Here is a 19,721-nt window from a genome sequence, read left to right on the forward strand (position 1 = left end):
ATGCAGTGGAAAGCAGGCCAAACCCCTCAGGTAGCCAGTCTTTAGTTCTGCTTCAGCTTGGCACCCTTGCCCTGCAAGCTCAAGCATGATACATTCCCTGCCCCCTTCAAGGGGTTCTGTAAGCCACCCTCTACACTGCCGTCAGTCAGGACTGGCTCCTACCCTCCAAAACCCTGCTGCAGAATCTTTCATTTTTTTGGTCTGTTTGTTTGTTTTTTAAAGCAAGGTTTCTTGCCTGGTGGTGGTGCCGCATACCTTTGATCCCAACACTTGGGAGGCAGAGGCAGGAGGATCTTTGTCAGTTCAAGGCCAGCCTGCTCTACAGAGGGAGTTCCAGGACAGCCTGGCTGTTACACAGAGAAACTGTCTCAAAAAACAAAAACAAACTCAAAAACTAAAACAAAACACACAAGAGGGTTTCTCTGTGTAGCCCTGGCTGTCCTGGAACTCACTCTATAGACCAGGCTGGCCTTGAACTCAAGAGATCTATCTACCTGCCTCTGCCTCCCAAGTGCTGGGAATAAAAGCATGAGCCATCACCACCTAGTTTTTTTTTATTTTAAAATAGTTATCTTCACTATTTGTCTGTCTGTCTCTGTGTGTGTGCCCACCCCCTAAGGAGGTCAGAAGAGGACTTTGGATCTCCTGGAGCTGGAATTATAGGTGGCTGTGAGCCATCCAACTTGCTATGGGCGTTGGGAACACATCTGGGTCCTGTGCAAGAGCAGTATATGCTCTTAATCACGGAGTCATTTCTCCAGTAAGCCTTACCCCAGGGTCTCACTGTGTATTTGAACTCATGGAGATCTGCCTGGCTCAGCCTGCTAAGTGCTGAGACTAAAGGCGTATGCCACCAAACCAGGCCTCCTGCTCTAAATTCGTTCCCCACGGCCCTTTGCAAGGGCCACAGCTCACACAGGTCCAGAAAGCTCTGCCTGGTACTAGTGTCTGTTAGGACTACTGTGCTAACAGTAGTTCCAGTGTGAGGAAGGGAAGACCAACATTTGCCATTCAAGGACAAGGAGACATTTCATTTCCTCCTTCATTTCCTCCTGATGAGTGAGGGCTGAAGCCTAGGGCCTTCCTACCGTTTGGTTCCCACCCTCTGATTTGGAGCAATGTCAATGGTATCAGTAACTGCGTCATGACGGACGGCTAGGCCCAGGTCTGCGATGGCACACATGCCGTTCTTCTTAACCAGGATATTCTTTGACTTTAGGTCTCGATGAGCAATTCCAGGCTTCCCTGGAAGAGACAAAACCAGGTACATTTAAGCAAGATAAACACACAGAAAATGCATGGATTCTGAGCCAGACTCTGTGAGCCAAGTCCTGGTTTTGCCTCCCATGAGTAGCTCAGCCTTCTCTTCTGGACAGTTAGAACAATGGTACTTCCTGGGAATGTGAGAGAATCAAAGCATTCCCTGAAGTACTTGACATGCCTCAGAATGATACGGTTATTGTTCAACATTATAATACCACCACCCACAGCCCTGAAGAGCCCAGGTGGACAACTGAACACACACAACTGGTGACTCTGAGGACTGGGACTGACATTAGTCCTGCAACACTAGGGCCTGATTGTCACGCTGGCTTCCTACCACACATAGTAAGAGCTGCTGCCCAGGGCCAATCAAGTCCCAGAGCTCACACCTGCTGCTGGGGCAAGCCCAGGATCTGGAGCCAACAAGACAATCTGGCACGAAGCCTGGTCCTCTTCCAGGAAAGCCTGCAGACAGGTGGGCCCCGTGTCTTGCCACCATGAGACGTGCAAGGCAGTGCCCAACCTCAGCATGAGATTCCTACACTCTTGCTTGTGGCATGCTGACCTCTTCTTAGTTCCACTCTTTCACAGTGCACCCCAAAATGCTATTCCTTAGCAAACCACTGAGCCACGTGTTAACAGCAGCCAAGATCTCACCTCAGACCTTCCTCAGGAGAGGGCTGACGACAGAGCCAATAAAGAAACATGTTTATCTTTTGTTCTTGCTCAGACAGTTTGGCACTCAGATGAAACTACCATTCCCAAAGTTTGGTCCCAGCTACCTCAGTGAAGAGGACCAGATGACGATGGATAGGTCTTTTGTCTCAAGCTTTCTGTTCCTTATCTGAGTTCATGCTCACCTTGAGTGCCCACAATCTCCATGTGAAGGTGTGCCAACCCACTGGCCGCAGACAGGGCCAGCTTAATCATCCCCTCAATGGTCACTGTGTAGCGGTTCAGATAATCAAACAGGGAACCATGCTCGTGATAGTCAGAGACAAGCCACAACTGGGTCCAGGTGCCATTATCTGCAGAAACAAAGGAAGTCTGAGCAGGAGACTGTGACAACAACAAGAAGGTGTGCAATGTAACCAGACAAGGCCAGGTTCAGGACCTTGGATTTACACTTCTTGCATCTACACCTCTGGTTTCCACTGGACCCCACTTCTCTATAGCAACCTCCAGGGTGGACAAGGAACAGCATTTCTTTTTTAGGCCTGCTCTACTATCCCAGGCATCTGATTGTCTGACCCAGTTGATGGATGTCTGGGAAGCCTAGGAGGTGGGGCCTTGCTAGAGGAAGTATGTTTCTGGGGACAGGTGGGGGCAGGCTTTCTGAGCCACCCTTCTGCTTGTAGATCAAGATGTGAGCTCTCAGCTGCTGTTCCAGCAGCCCCTTGCCTGTTGCCTCTGCCTCATCTTCATGGACTCAACCCCTGGAACAGTGAGCACAAAGTAACTCTTCTTTGCTTTGGCTGTGGTGTTTGAACACGGCAACAAGTGACCGAGACAGTGGGGAACACTGAAGAGGACTGAGGACAATTCTAAACAATACTCCATTTTACTGCCAAATTTGCAATGTGGGGTAGCCAGGAAAGAACAAAGTGTGCTGAGGGAAAGCAATGGGTTCCATTTTGTTACAACCCTGACATGAGATTCGCAAAGCTACATTTGCCACTGCCAAGGAGGAAACACCACAAAGGCCTCTCCCTTCCCTGAATGCTGGGTAACCCAGAGCCCAGCACTTGTCTCACTGAAGTCTCTTTCCAGCCTGTGGCCATTCTCAGATGCCATTCTCAGGAGCCAGGATGAGAGCAGGAAGAACTCCTTCGCGCATCACTTCTACAGAACCAAGAACACTTTTCCATGCATGACTAGCCCGAGTAGCCCAGAAAACCTACCCTGCCCTTCAGAGAAGCAATGGAGGTGAGTGACAAGCACTGTATCTTCTCTTTCACATGAGGTGGTAGAAGAAAGATGACAGGAGAGGAAGGGAAGGAAGAAAAGGGCCAGGAATCAAAATAGGCTATGCTGCTGTCCCTGGGAAGATTAGAAATTGAACTGAGAGCTCCCAACTTCTGGACTAGTGCTAGTTCCAGAGCATCACACCGAATATATCATGGTAAAAAGGCAAGAAAAAGGAGCCCGACTTTCCTCTCCCTGGTTCTCATGCGGTGTCACTGGCCAGATCCCAGCTCTCATCAGCTGCCAGAATCAATAGAGAACCTTGGCACCTCTGACCCGGACAAGCATCATACTCTAACCAGCAACTGCTTCTTAAGGGCCCACTGGTTTGTTACAAAAAGATGGTTTGGCCCTTCCAATGATTCTAAGATGTTTGCAAGAGTAGGCACTTTCTCAGAGGACTGAGACTCTCTTCAGCTTGGGGGCAGCTGGGGTCATCTACAACCCCACAGCACCGTGAGGAAGAAGCTCTGTGGTTGTTTTAGGAGCAAAACCAAAGCTTAGCATTTCCCAGAGGCTCAGTGGACACTAGCCTCTAAAGTTACTGTACCACAGAGCGAGCTGTGTCATGAGTGTTAGAGACTTCTAAAACATACCCAGTTACCTCACAATTTCTGTATTTCAGGTATATTACCTGTCAGGTGTCTGTCCCCTCTTCCCCTGTGATCTCTGTGTAGTCTGTTTTTATGTAAGATGATTTGGAAGCCTGGTAGAGGCCCTGGCCCACAGTGACCAATGTTATTAAATTAATGAACAGCATTTGAATGGTTACCTCTGTGTTTAGTATCAAATACAACCCTTTCATTGCCTCCTTCACGGGTTTGCTGTGCAAGCATGAGAACCTGAGTTTGGATGCCCATCACTCAGATAAAAACCAGGCACGACATATGTCCCTGTAACACTAGCATTAGATTCGTGGGTAGAAACAGGAAGATCATAAGGACTTGCTGGCAGCCAGTCCAGCCAGTTGGTGAACTTTGGGTTTTGTGAGAGACTATCTAAAAACAGTGGGCAGAGAACTGCTGTAGAAAAATCCTTCTTTACACTATGAATGTGTATTAATTTCATTGGTTAATAATAAAGCTGATTGGCCTATAGCAAGGGAGGATAGAGTTAGGTGGGAAAGCCAAACTGAGAATGATAAGATGAAGAAGGGTGGAGTGATAGAAGTTGCCAGCCAGATGGAGAACGAGTCAGACACACACAATGGGATGAGGTGAAGGTAAGAGCTTCAGGGCAATACAAAGATTAATAGAAATGGACTAAGTTGTAAGAGCTAGTTAGTAATAAGCCTGAGCTAACAGCCAAACATTTTGGAATTAATGTAAGTTTTTGTGTGTTTATTTGGGACTGGGTGGTTGGGACAAAAGGTGCCATTTACAGAGAACAATACAGAAAGACAAAGACACTGACTTTACACAAAAGAACCACATGAACACACGCACATGCATGCACTAATGCTAACACAAACACACACACACAAGCCCAGCATACCCTGGTCTCTGCCTACCTCTCCACTGCTTCTCTCATGTTATCTGCAGAACCCAAACACATCTTACCTTTGCACATGTACACATGGATCTTTCCTTTCTGTCCAGTTTTTTTGCCATGTTTGTCAAGCTTATATAGGGCCTGCCTTCAATATCACTCACCTAGACTGGCTTATACTTGCCTCTTACCAACAGTTGTTAGTTTACTCATCAATGAGGTCCTCAAAATAGGAACGGGCACAAGCAAAAACCTCAACACTGCAGCAGGACAGTCAGGTGTGGTCCACATATCATAAATTTCAGCATTTGAAAGGCTGAGACACAAGACTACATTTGAGGTCTGGCTGTACTATATGGCAAAACTCTGCCTCAACTCCCACCCTCCCTAACAAACAAGAGGAGAGAGGAAGGAGAAGGAGGAGGACAGAAGAAGAAGAGGGAGAAGAGGGGGAGGAGAGGAGAGAGGGAGGAGAGGGAGAGAGGAGAGGGGAAGAAACGGGGAATCAGCAGCAGCAGCTCAGGGGCCTTAGGTACAGTCTCACAACTACTAGGTAACACTCCGGGAACAGGCAGGTCTTTGTTCTTCGGTGGCTGCCGCAACAAGAGTATACAATGCTGACTGTGTTGTAGGATATGACTGCATGCATTTCTGTCACCACTCTTTCCTGGGAGGGGGAAACCATAATTCCTTATCACAGGGATTTTCAAAATAAACAAATGGGAGTCCCCACAGGCCCACACTCGGTGCAGGTGTGGGGTGAGGAGAGCCTTCCTACTTGCCTAATGACCTGGGTTCCATGTGAGTTTCTCTTGCATAAAAGGCTCCACATTTTCAAAAGGGCTTGAAACCATGATCTTATCCAGACTTCCTCTGTGTGTTGCAGGACAGCCAGGTCTCTCTAGTGTCCCCCCACAATGCCACTGACTTTGGGGTACTCTGTACCTTTATTGTCAGCAGCAATAAACCCAAGGATGTTTTCATGACGCAGCATGACTGTCTGGTAGATCTCTGCTTCCCGGAACCACGACCGCTCTTCACGAGAAGAGAAGATTTTCACAGCCACGTCACCACCTCGCCAGCGGCCACGCCATACTTCCCCAAACCGGCCCTTGCCGATAATCTCTTGTAAAACAATGGTTCGGGCCACTGTGCGCTGGACAAAAAGGGGTAACCCTGTGGGCCAAAGAATGAAGAGAAAATTTGATATGCAAATCTGCTAAACTCTGAGTCTGCCACTCAGCATATGTCCCCAGAAAGGCCCTCAACAAGGTGTCTCTCCAGGTTCTTCCAGCCCAGTAGCCACAGAGGGCCAACAGTAAGACCTAAGCCATGCTAGGTAACCACTGGCAGGCTAAGTGCAAGTCAGTACAGAAAACACACATGATTAGCTGCCCCTCTGGTCTGTTGAGTAAGAAACTTGCATGCAAATCTTTGACCACATTTACAAACTCATCAGTACCTGCTTTATTCTGATGGGAACTGAAAAAAGTGAAAGCAGGGGCTCCCGAAGTGGGCACTGCCTTCCTGGCCACCCTGCTCACTAGCCACTAGAGGGCAACGCTGCATGGCCAACAGGAAGGCTCCAGGTGTACCGGCGACTACCCACACTAACTCATGACTCACTTGACTGTCCTGGCAGGCTCACCAGGGCTTCATTTGCCTCATTCAGTGTCTGTCTCTCTGGCTGTCCAATCACCCTCACCATCATGACTGACTTTACCTTCGTCCACTCCCTCCCTGGACCAAATCCAGGTTTGGTGGATTTGCTGTGTGCTAAGGTTTTACAGAAATTAACTCATTTCTTAATGTTCAGAAGGCAGGCATTGCTATTATCACCACTGTACAGACAAGAAAACTAGTAAGGCTCAAAAGGGGATATTATATAACTAGTTCAAATTGATACAAACAAAAAAAACCAAGCAGGAATCAAACTCCAGGACTGACTCCACACCGGTGCTCTGCTCACACTGGACAGGACCATCAGAAGGGTCTCTGTCAGGCCCATCCTTCCCCTCACGCTCTGCCCTGTCACACTCTGGCCCCTTCTGAAAGGCTTCCCACTGGTCTTTCTCCCTCACCTCCCCCTGCCATTGCCCTACACGCCCACACCAGCCCTGCTCCACCCGCCCTTTCTAACAGGAGACTGGCAAGTGAATGGATCCATCCTCCGCATCACTACCAAAATTTCGTTTCATCCAAAGTGGGGGAAAAAGCATTCACTTGCCCATGTAAGAACTCTCAGGGGAACCTGACCTGTGCCGTCTGCCTCTGCCTGCCCAACTCTGGGAAACCTTCATGGCTTTTTGTTCTTTGCATTCAAAGTCTGTTCTGTGGTCTGGAATGTTCCCTGCCTGCCTGCCTCACATGTACACACCTCTGTAAGATCCCTCAACAACACTGCCAGCCTATCCAACCCTAGGCCAGCTTTTTTTGAACCTTTGTTTCCAGAGGGCATTCAGCACGTATTTGTTAAAAGATGGCGTGAACTTAGTGTTTTAAAGACTCAACACCCAGGCTAGAGAGATGGCTCGATGGTTAGGAGCACATATTGAGCCAGGCATGGTGGTATGCATCTTCAATCAAACACTCAGGAGGCAAAGAGTAGATCTCTGTGAGCTTTGGGTTAACCTAGTTTACATAGTGAGTTCCAGGCTAGCCAAAGTTACATAGTGAGATCTTGTTCCCCCCTCCCCCAAAAAAAGAAAAAGTGAAAGATGATGCAACTATTCTTCCAGAAGATCCAAGTCCAGTCCCCAGAACCACATCAGAAGGTGGCTCACAAAGTACAGCTCCAAACAGGTCTGACCCTCTGCTCTGTTCCCCTGCAACACACACATAATTAAAAACAAGACCAACACCTTGGAAGCTCTGTACACTCTGTACCAAAGAATGGACTGAACTACCCAAGGGGAAACAGCCATGAACTGCCTTATTCTGGACAAAATGTGCACAGGACTTCTTGACCTCAGCTGACTTGGATCTGAAAACCCTAGGACACCAGAACTCTCTCTCTCAGGCACTTTCAGCCATTGCCCTGCCTTTGGTGGAAAAGCACATGCCAGATATTTCTAGGTTTCTAAAAATATGCAGCTTTTAAATATATTCATGTTGGTGCTCTCTGCTGCTGAGCTTCATAACGGCAAAACCACTGACGTTCAGAAGCTGTCAGCCCTCACAGGACTCCCTGTGTTCTTGGAGGGCATCTGGCCATAACTGATGGCACAACTTCCTTGTAGTCCATGGCAGGGAAACAGAGTCACAGTGAGGCCTGGATTCCAGCTCGCATGACAACACTGCCTTCTGAATGCTTTTTCCATGTTTTTCTTTTTTTTTTTTTTTGAGACTGGGTTTCTCTGTAGCTTTGGTGCCTGTCCCGGAACTAGCTCTTGTAGACCAGGCTGGCCTCGAACTCCCAGAGATCCGTCTGCCTCTGCCTCCCGAGTGCTGGGATTAAAGGCATGCGCCACCACCGCCCAGCCTTTTTCCATGTTTCAGAAGAACAGAACAGCTCTGACAATATCATTTATCTTCACTGCAGCAGCAACAACGTGTCTTTCCAGTTAGATGCACATCTAATAGTTAGCTGAGCTGGGTTTGAGACAGAGACTCACTATGTAGTCCTGGTTGGCCTGATACTTGTTAGGCAGCCTGCGCTGACCTTGAACTTGAGGCAATTCTCCTGCCTCAGCCTCTCGAGTGCTAGTGCTGGGGTGCAGATGATTTCAGCTATGTTCTCCCACAACCACACATTTAACTTTTTTTGTCTTTGTTGGTTGAGCAACCTTGGGTCTTTCCATCCCGAGTTCTAGTTTCATGTCAAGGTCCATAGCTGAGGTCAATGTCTCATCTAAGAAAGCCTTGGACAACAACAGGCACTACAGGAAATGGGGCCAAACTATGCTGGAAGCCCAAGCTGCCTTTCTGATAACTCTCACTGAAAGACCATGGGCAATGGAACAAGTCAATGATTCACCAAGTCTCCATTCTAAGCTTTGCTCAGTGTCCTCAAACTCCCCTTGTGGCTGTGCAGAGATCAATGATTAGCTGTCAGCACCTCAGGAATCCGACACACTCTTGTTTGAGGAGCCCTTCAACTGAGCATGCCACTGGTCAGATGGAACCAGCTCAGTTTTCACAGACACACAGCTACAACAGCTGGAGAGAGGCAGAGTTTCTGAAGAAAAAGTTTTGCACTTGACCTCTGGAATTTTGCAGAATGAAAGATTTTCGGTATAACCATTATCATATCTTATTACACGTCAGACTCTAGATGAGAATTATGAAACCAAATGACTCAACACAGCAGGGCCCAGCTTTCCTCATAAACACTCTCTCCTGCTGAGAACCAGCTGTAAGGGCCAACATACACAGTGCCTGGAGAACTTAGTACCTGAGCCAGACCCTGACGTGGAGAGATCATAGACAAGATCCTGGAGTGTCTTGTCTTTGGAGAGACACATCTCACATGAGGGGTCCTCCATGTCCAGTCTCTGGCGGTTGTGGTAGACACGCTGGTGATAGTTGATGACAAGGAAGACGATGATGATGATGAGAAACAGGAGGAAGACTGGGCCAGCGATAATGCCCACCAGCTCCACAGGGCCCCACATGGAGGGGTGCTCAGGCTCCTTGAGGTGCCCTGGGAAAACGAGTGAGAGGAGGGAAGAACCAGTCAAAACAAGAGAATGCTGTGGCCCAATTCATCCCTGAACCTGTACGTCATGTTAAAGAGCCTCAGTTGTGGTTCCCCCGTCTTCCTGGGGTAGCCTATGCCTGGATACTCTCAGGTGCCACCTTTCCCTCAGTGAACCACCATCCAACAGTGGAACCACACCCACGCTGGATGTTCAAGGTACGTCAGAATTGCAGGCTTGGCCCAGGCTCCTCCAGGCTCGGGTCAGTCTCCCCTCAGAAAGACCCGCTAAAGGGCAGAGCTGCCCAGGGAGCTGTCTACCCTTCTCCAATATGCTCACCACCCTTTCTAATCCTAGCCTTGCTCACACTGATTCACCCCAGCCCCAGGTGTGTCCCTTACATGGCTCTGCTGCTGACATTCGCCACCCCACAAGTAGCTAGGAGCTCTGGGACTAACTAGGAAATCTCTTCTCGCCTTCTGCCTTTGTCATCACCTCAGGGAGCATCTAAATTCACCTTCAGCTATCACTTAGCAGAGCAGAACGGAGGGATGAGGGAGACAAGCGAAGGGTGTCCACTCACCACTGGGCACCCTGAGGTCAATTTTGTTGCAGAAGTCGCTGTAGCAGCAGTGGGTGTTGCGCAGATCCTCAGAGCTCAGGCAGTAGAAGGGCTTTCCGGCAGGAACCAGCTCCACTTTGGGGATGCAGGTGCGCACGTGGTGCTCCATGCCATCCAGGTTGAAGATGGAGACCATGCAGGCCCCATCTGTTTCACACGTGTAGTTGGTCTGTAGGCAGCTAGTACATGCACACAGCAGAGCTACAGGACATGGAGGAGCAGGTATCAACAGGAATGTAAGATCCTTCAGGTCCTTTTCCAGACTCAGGAGGACCCCCTCGGCACAGTTCATTTCCCCCAAATAAGCACCGTTTACAGAAATGGGCAGGAAAGGCAGCCTCAGAAAGCACCTTTGCACTTTAGCTCCCAGAAAAAGCTTTGTAGGCCCCACAGTTCCTAACGGCTCTGCTGTATGCCCATGAAGACAAATGCACCACCTACTCCTTCCAAATGACCCTGCTAGATGGATGGAGCCTTCCCATTGGAGAACAGGTGCTCTCCACATTCCACACACAGCTACCGAGTCCTGGGGCCACTCTCACCCATGTCTTCCTGGGTACCAGCACCACAGTTCCCAGGACACGGCAGGCATGCTCTCACACATCCTTTCAGTGCAGTGTTGCCATTTTGTTTGTTTTCCTGCCTAAATCCTTTAAAACTCTGCCTCAATTACTACTTCTTTTGGAGTTTTTCCAGGCCTCCATTATCACCTTCTCCCTTTAGTTCATGGTTGGTACCCTCTCATGAGGGCCAAGGAGGATATTCTCCATACAGAATTTGAAGGCCCACTTCACAAAGTTATTGTGATGAGGAAATGAGATCATGCAGATAAAGTGTGTAATAAATTTAAACCATACCAAAAGGACCCAAGCAGCACTTGGCATGCATATGTACACTCATGTGTGTGTGTGTGTAACACACACACACACTCTCTCCCCCCCTTTTCTCAACTAGGCAGGATACACAATCCCCACTGGCACTAATGAGTTTTGCTGGGTATGTACCACACATAAGTGTGTGCCACCAACAGGAAATCACTGTAAATGAACTTGGCGCCTCTGAAAGCTACTCAACAGCCCAGGAATCTGCAATCCTTTATTTATCTGACTAACAAGAATAGCACAGACAGTTGCTGCTCCTCTACTGTCTCCCAAGCCTAACCTAGCCCTGACCTCCTGGGATGGGCAGGAATGCAGCACTCCCTACAATACTGAAGCTGGTACATGCAGTGCTGAATAAGGCACTCACTTACCAAGGTGCGGGGAAAGGGTGCAAGACCGCCATGGCACACTCGGTGGGAAGGCCTGCACCCTAAGCTCACTACAGTAACAAGATTTGTGGCCAATCCAAAGGAAAGCCCAGGCTACAAAGAGCTCATCTTCATCTCGTCGTCTATGCTCTGAACCCAAGACAACCCTTTGTTGTTCCCATTAAGGGACACAAGGACACAAGGATTTGGGGGTGGGGGTAAGAGGAAAGCAGATAGACATGGAGCCCTTCCATGTAGGGCCCCATGTGTTTTGCAGGCAGGGATTGATGAGATCCCTATCTTCTGAGATGAATTCCCAAACATGCAGCGGCCTGCTCGTAGCTCGGGTTACACTGTTTTTTGTTGGTTTTTTTTTTTTTTACAGGCAGAGTATTTGAAGCAGGTAAGACAAGGACTCAGATCAGAAAAGACTAGACTCAAGATGAAGACAATCTCAAATTTCTCTCCCAGACTTGCACTAAGTGGTCTTCTCACTCGGTCTGCCTGTCTGAGACTGCTGCACTAAGTAGTTCTTCTGGCCTTGAACCCTCCACCCTCCTGTCTCTACAGTGCTGGGATCTCAGGCCTCCAAGTCAGGCTCTGTCTTACTCCTCTTAAGAACTTAAAATTTATTCAAGTCTCAGAACACTGGTAGGACCCCCTTTTCTTCCTCCAGGAGTTCTGCCCCCTCAGGAGCTCCCTACAGGGAGCACACATCTCAGCACCCATGTTGTGCCGTCCAACAAAGAAAACAGCAGGGGGTCTATTTTGGGAAACAAGAAAGGGAAATTAGCAACTTCAAGAGATGACTGTTCTGAGCACGGGGAGACACAGCCAAAGCCACAGCAGTCCCTGTAGTCGTCAGTCACGGGCAGGGGAGTCAGGAGCCCCTGGTTCCTGATATTTAGTCTTCTTTCCTTGGTGCTGGCCTTGTTCACAGTGATTCATTCTGGAGAATGAACACACCCACACGTGGCTCATTATTTTTGGGAAGTACTTAGACAATCTTGGTGTAAGACAGAAAAGAGCAGAAGTGGCGAAATCTATGCTAGAAGGGGCCGAGGATAAGCTAGGAAATGGGCCATGCGGGTTTGTGATAAGGAGCTGGGCAAGTCCCTGAGCCTATCTGGGCCTCAACTATTCAACCAGAAAACACCATTTATCTTACAGAGACAAGAGGGAAATTAGCCAAGCGGCTGCTAAGTGCTGGGGCTCCCCTGAGCAGGGCTCACTCCACCCACTAGCATATCTTTGCCTTTAGCAGCGCACAGGACACACTCTGAAGATGACCACTGCCCACACTGAAGAGATCTGCATTACATCACCAGGAGCCACAGGGGTACAGGAGTAACAGGTCACAGAGACCTCAAGCCTAAATGCCAGTTCTAATATTGGCCACATGACCTGAAACTCAGCTCGCCCTGCTGCGCCACTCCAGTCTGGGCTGACACTGTAAAGCAGGCTATTTAATGGCTGTTCACAGGACCACAGAAACATCACATATGCTCTAAAGAAATCTCAATAGGATGTACAAACTCTCCTTGTAATGTAAAAACTGAAATAAAAAGACACAGACAAGGAAAATGTCTCTTACGCTAAGTAGGAAATGGAGAGCTGCAGCCTCAGAAAGAAGCTGCTAAACAGTCATGTCGCCTGTGTGGCTTTGGGGAAGTCACCTAACCTCTCTCAACCTCACTTTCCTCATGATTAACCGAAACAGGGAACTGAAGGAGATGACTTCTCAAGCCCTTTCCAGCAACAAGCTTTCTGGGTTCGCTCTTCAGAAACCATGGTGTCCCCACCTTTCTGTCCCTAGTCCTGGCCCTTTCCTAAACGCCTCCAAAGAAACATTCTTGGCTACTCGCCTGCTAACACTTTTCACTGAATCAAAAGAAACAATAATAAAATTATAAGCATGTTCTGAACTTACTACAAACTTAGTATCCTAAATTTAATAATTCTTTCTGAAAAGTTAAATCTGGGCTAATGAAAACAGACCTTTGTGAAGTCTCACGGTGGTGCAGCAGGTTACTCTGCCCATGTGTGTAAACAGGGGCGCCTACAACGCTCCTTACTCTACCACCAGTAAGATATATTAGGAGTGGCAATCACAGCAGAGCCACCACCTCACTCGTGTGTAAACAAGACAGAGGCTGGGATTTTACTCAGCCCTAGAAACTTGTCTACATGTGCAAGGCCCCAGGTTTGGTCCCCAACACTGCAAAGAAAAAAAAAGAAAGAAAAAAAAAACTGGAAGAAAAGAAAGTGGTCAGAACCTGGGCAGCTCTCCCCAGAACAGACTGTTATTAACGAGTCTAATTAGTCAAACCTGAACCAAAGACAAAGCTGCCGCAGCAGGACTGGAGCATGGTTCAAACTCTGTCTGACTGGAAGGTGGCTTGTGGTAAGATGTGAACGCAAAGTCAATTCAGAAGAAAGGTTGTTTTGAGAAAGGCCAAGCCCCAGCTTGGGGAGACTCTGGCTGCTGTGTGTTCTGTAAAGCCTCAGGAGGACAAAGATGCTCAAAGCTGTGCTCAGCCGGGAAGCCCCAGGAATCGCCAAGAGCTCATACTCAGCCTCACAAGACATCACTAGGGGATGCACAACAGCCAGGAATTGGCCATAAACACCTAACCAGCTGCAAAGTGAGAGCAACCATGACTCTTAATTCACTCATTACTCCTTAGGGACAACACAGCATGGAGCATTGCCCCGGGGAGGGAGGCACACTGAACCTGCCTCTCTCACATCTATTGGGCAGTCGTCAAGACTAGTGGGTGCAGTTTCTAAAGCATCACTGTATGAGCAACCTCCCTACAGCTCTTTGTTGGTGCTGCTGATGCACCAAGCAGGGGCTGTGTCTGGTGGGAGTTCTTTTCTGACAGGCTGATTGATATTTGATACTTGTGGAGTCCAGGGCCTCAGGTTTGCCAGGTAAGAGCTTCACTATTGAGCCATGCAAGTAAGGTCATAGGGTTAAGACAGAGAAAGTGGCTTTCTAGTGTGGCGCCGCACAGACTGATTCCGTTATTCTATGTCATCCTCATCCTCTTACGTGAAGCCCACAGAGCTCAGAGCTGAGGCAGATCAACTGTTCTGCTTTGTGAGGAAGAAGGCAAGGAACTCACAAACGGTATACACAAGAGTGCACAGCTCCAGTCTCCAGACTTACAGACAGGAGTTCCACAGTATTCTCCAATGCCCCCTGACAATGCACAGGACCCTAACTTTCAGAACCACCGGAAACACCTACCCAGGCAAACTCATTATCCTGCAGATGTCCTCTCAGCCTACCAGGTCAGACACTTGTTTTCCTGAGCAGAGGGCCTTCCCAAGTCCTCCTGCAGCCTTACTCCAGCTGACCCGCCTGCATTCTAAGCAGCCGGCTGTGTCAAGCACATCATGGTAGCTGGTCACCCTAGTTTTCAAAGGCAGGTCTGTACATACAGTAAAAAAAAATTCCTTTTTGTTGTGAGACAGAAAGCACATGACACATGTCAGTCTTTGACAATTCATATTCCATCACCTCACTCTCTTTATTCATACATTTTTTGTTTTGTTTTTAAATATTTATTTATTCATTATGGATACAATATTCTGTGTATATGGCCGCACACCAGAAGACGGCACCAGACCTCATTACAGATGGTTGTGAGCCACCATGTAGTTGCTGGGAATTGAACTCAGGACCTTTGGAAGAGCACACAATGCTCTTAACCACTGAGCCATCTCTCCAGCCCATTCATAGACATTTTTACCTCCTTAAAAAACTCCAAATCAGGCGGCACACGCTTTTAATCCCAGCACTTGGGAGACAGAGGCAGATGGATCTCTAAGTTCAAGACCAGCTTGGTCTACAGAGCGAGTTCCAAGGTGGCCAGGTCTACACAGAGAAACTCCACAGCCCACAGACATCACTCATCAGTGACTTCAACTTCACTCTGGATCTAGTGAACAACCAGGACCTTCTGGAATCTCTTTACAATAGGCAGACCAGGTCACTTTACAGTGTTCTGGCTGAAGTGCCATTTAAAGAAATAAACTGTGTTCTTTTTTTTTTTTTTTTTTTTTTTTTGGTTTTTCGAGACAGGGTTTCTATGTGGTTTTGGAGCCTGTCCTGGGACTAGCTCTTGTAGACCAGGCTGGTCTCGAACTCACAGAGATCCACCTGCCTCTGCCTCCCGAGTGCTGGGATTAAAGGCGTGCGCCACCACCGCCTGGCTAAACTGTGTTCTATTCACCTCTGGATCTCCAGGATTGAATAGGCGTCAGCTCACAGTAAATGTTCGCTCAAACAATGGCCAGTGGGCTGCTGAGAAGGCCCAGCAGGTAAGGTACTTGTTGCCAAGCCTCAAGACCCAAGTTTGAGCCCTGGAAACGCCACATCTGAGGAAAGGAACCCAGAAAGTTGTCCTCTAATCTAAACACTTGTGCCATGCCCTCCCCCAACACAAAATAAATTAAATGACCCACTTATCACAACGAGTTTTGTTCAGTTACTCTACAAGTTCTGAGAGACTGCCCCAAAACTCTGTTGTCTGTGCCTGGATCCTAACTGCCGCGAGTTCAGGCGCAGCAGGGCAGCTGGTCCCAGGTGATCCCTCTGAGAATCTACAAGTTGCATCTTAAACACTCCCAGTGCCTATCAGTGCTCACAAGTCCATTATCTTCGTCTTCTTCTTCTTTTTTTTTTTTTTTTTTTTTTTGGTTTTTTGAGACAGAGTTTCTCTGTAGCTTTGGGGTCTGTCCTGGAACTCACTCTTGTAGACCAGACTGGCCTCGAACTCACAGAGATCCACCTGCCTCTGCCTCCCAAGTGCTGGGATTAAAGGTGTGTGCCACCACCGCCCAGCTAAATCCATTATCTTAAAAGATACTTTTAACTATGTAGTACTCCACTGTGTAAATGTACCACGTTTTTCTTATCCATTCTTTGGTCGAGGGGCATTTAGGTTGTTTCCTGGTTCTGTCTATGACAAACAAAGCTGCTATGAACATAGTTGAGCACATGTCCCTGTGGTACAATTGAGCATCCTCTGGATATACCCAAAAGTGGTATTGCTGGGTCTTGAGGAAGGTTGTTTTCTAATTTTTAAATTACTATACTGATTTTCAAAGGGGCTGTACCAATTTGCACTCCCACCAGCAATGCAGGAGTGTTCCCTTTTCCCCACAACCTCCCCAGCACAAGTTGTCATCAGTGTTTTTGATCTTGGCCATCCTTACAGGTGTAAGATGAAATCCCAGAGTTGTTTTGATTTGCACTTCTCTGATTTGCAGGCAAATGGATGGATCTAGAAAATGTCATATTGAGTTAGGTAACCCAGACCCAGAAAGACAATTATCACATGTACTCACTCATAAGTGGCTTTTAGACATAAAGCAAAGAAAATCAGCCTACAATTCACAATCCCAGAGAACCTAGACAACTAAGAGAGACTTACATGGATCTAATCCACATGGAAAGTATAAAAAGACAAGATCTCCTGAGTAAATTGGGAGCATGGGGACCTTGGGAGAGGGTTGAAGGGGAGGGGAGAGAAAGGGAGGGGAATAGAGAAAAATGTAGAGCTCAATAAAGTCAATTAAAAAAAACTTTCAGGATTTGGTTTATTCAAATCTGGACCAAAAAAAAAAAAAGGTTCAATGCACTTGGCTAAAAGCTCTTAAACCTGTTAGGCCCCAATGTCAACATTTCCAGGTGGTTTATCCTGGAATTTCCCACATTCTGGGTTCTGTTGGCTTCTAGTGGTGCCCTGTTAGCATGTACCGCCTCTGCAGTTTCCGTAACTCAGTTAGATCTGAAGGTCTGATCTGCAACCAATTCAATGTTGCTTCCCCCCACCCCACCGTCTTTGTTTGAGATAGGGTCTCACACAGCCCAGACTGGTCTTGAATTCCTGATCCTCCTGCCTTCACCTGCTGAGCGCTAAGGTGTGCATCTTACAAGGGACTGGTCTTCTATTAAGCTTTATTACTTGATATTTTATGTATGTATTCATACAGTGTTTGCCTCTGTGGATGTATATATGCCATGTATGTACCCTGTGCTTGTATAAGACAGAGGGTGTCAGACCCTCTGGAGCTGAAGTTATAGATGGGTGTGAGCCACCATGTGGGTGCTGGGAACCAAATCTGGGTCCTCTGCAAGAGCAGCAAGTGCTCTTAAGAGCGGAGCCATCTCCCCAGCCCCCATCTTTTGGCTTTTCAAGAAAGGGTCTTGTTACGTAGCACAGATCAGCCTTCAACTCCTGCGTCAGCATCCTGACTTATGGAATACCGCCATGCCCAGTGTCAGTTCAAATTTTAACTAGATTAGTGACACACAGAATTTCCTTTTGTAACAGGCCCTACTGCAACACTGTGTCCTCAGCACTGTCCTCCTGCAGCTCAACAGGCACAGTCTTTGGCAAAGATGAAGCATTCTCTCTCTCAGACTATGTATCTACTAGATTCTATTGAAAACTCAAAATTGATTCAATGTATTTCCTTAATAGCTCTAAGATTTAAGAGTGGGCTCTTTGAAATATCTGTGTGTGTGTGTATTTTCTGCATGTATGTTTGTTTATGTAAGAGGTGTGGGGGACAGGGAGGGGAAGAGCGAGCGAGCTTGCTCTCACCTTCAGAGTTCACATCACAACCCGCATGTGGAAGTGAGAGGACTCCTGTGTCAGTCAGCTCTCTTCTTCCCTGTGTGGATCTCAGGGGATCAAACTCGGCTCGTCCGTCATGTTCAGTGGAAGAGACACCATGCCACTCCCTACAAACAGGCTCCTCCTTTGATAATTAAGGTCTGCCATCATTCCTGTCTGATCTAATTCTGTGGCTTGTCCAGCCTTATTATACTGGTCAGGAGGTCAACATCATATCCTGCCCCTGCCCCTGGTCAAGTTATTCCATATAAGGACAAGATCTTGTGAGCAGTCTCAGGTGGCCTGTCCCTACTGGGGCTACTTCCTGTTCTGCCTCAATGCAGCCTACCTTCCCACAGGTTTGCTGTCTGACATCTGCACACTCTGAGTTGTGCCTCCCAACTGCTGAGAGAGAACCCTCACTTGCTACTGAGCCTCCCAACTCTGGGGCTGCACAATGCAGAATTACTTCATAGAACACCCAGTCACTGGAAAATTTCTAAAGCTCTCACAGACATTGTATGATAGATTTTGGTCTTTTTAAAAATTTTTCTTTCTTTTTTCCCTTTTTAGTTTTTCAAGACAGGATTTCTCTGTCTTGTAAGCTATCCTGGCTGTCCTGGAATTCACTCTGTAGACCAGGCTGGCCCGGAACTCACAGAGATCCGCCTGTCTCTGCCTCCCGAGTGCTGGGATTAAAGGTGTGCACCACTGGCAGGCTGGTGCACGTTTTCTTGACTAGGGTTGTCTTATCCTCTGCCTTCCACAATCCCCGTTCTTTAAACTTTAAAGGTGTAGGTAAATGCTGATGGTGGCTCCCAGAGCAGGAGCCATAATCCCCGTTCTTTAAACTTTAAAGGTGTAGGTAAATGCTGATGGTGGCTCCCAGAGCAGGAGCCATAACACCAGAAGCAGAGCGGCAGTGGAAAGAAAAACAAATTTAAACATCACTGAATACAAGGTGCAGAATCTGGGAGCCCTTTAATTAGTGCTCTCTAGTTACTAAGGATTTGAGGTATATTTCTCCAGGGTTTCTTTGATGTAGTAATGCAGTTATAAGGATGATTTTCAAAATAAATTCATAATATAAAAAAACTGGGAACCTAATTTGTTCACCAAGATATAAATTCTTGCATAATATATATTAAATGCATCATCATATCTATCTATCTATCTATCTATCTATCTATCTATCTATCTATCTATCTATCAAGACAGGGTCTCACTATGTAGCTCTGGCTGTCCTAGAACTCACTATAAGGACCAGGCTAATCTCAAACTCACCTGCCTCTGCTTCCTGAGTACTGGGATTAAAGGTGTGAGCCTATCTATGCCTAGCTATCATATGTGTGTGTGAGAGATTTACTTTATTTTTAGTTATGTGTAGTTGTACCTGTGTGTTGGTATGTGCTCAGAGGCGAACAGAGGGCACCAGATCTCCTGGAGTTGGAGTTACAGGTGGTTGCGAGTCGCCTGAAGTGGAATGACCAGGTTCTCCACAAGAGCATACATATTCTTCTGAACTACTACTCCAGTTATCCTGCTATATAAATTTACTATGTATGAGATGACACAGTACAATTACTATTAAACCGACAATGGCCCCCCGGCCCAGTGATAGAAAAGTTGACGATAAAATTCATATAAATTACAAGGGATCCTGAATAGTCAAGACAATCATAGAGAGCAGAAATAAAAAAGAACAAAGTTGAGCTGGACGGTGGTGGCACACGCCTTTAATCCCAGCACTTGAAAGGCAGAGGCAGGTGGATCTCTGTGAGTTCGAGTCCAACCTGGTCTACAAAGGAAGTTCCAGGACAGGCTCCAAAGCTACAGAGAAACCCTGTCTCGAAAAACCAAAAAAA

At 47.4% G+C, this 19,721-nt stretch overlaps 1 protein-coding gene across 1 annotated transcript in view; it reads right to left on the minus strand.

Annotated features, from left to right (window-relative positions):
- The window catches only part of Acvr1b (activin A receptor type 1B), a 38,060-nt gene that overhangs the window by 7,463 nt on the left and 10,876 nt on the right, over positions 1–19,721 (minus strand). Inside the window, exons 2-6 of the mRNA XM_005353864.3 lie at positions 9,937–10,176; positions 9,110–9,358; positions 5,662–5,892; positions 2,124–2,291; positions 1,089–1,245 (exon numbers count right to left, since the gene is read on the minus strand). Coding sequence (XP_005353921.1) covers positions 1,089–1,245; positions 2,124–2,291; positions 5,662–5,892; positions 9,110–9,358; positions 9,937–10,176 — 1,045 coding nt within the window. The remainder of the gene's footprint in view (positions 1–1,088; positions 1,246–2,123; positions 2,292–5,661; positions 5,893–9,109; positions 9,359–9,936; positions 10,177–19,721) is intronic.

The sequence above is a fragment of the Microtus ochrogaster genome, chromosome 15 (genome assembly GCF_000317375.1).
Source record: "Microtus ochrogaster isolate Prairie Vole_2 chromosome 15, MicOch1.0, whole genome shotgun sequence".
Lineage (NCBI taxonomy): Eukaryota > Metazoa > Chordata > Mammalia > Rodentia > Cricetidae > Microtus > Microtus ochrogaster.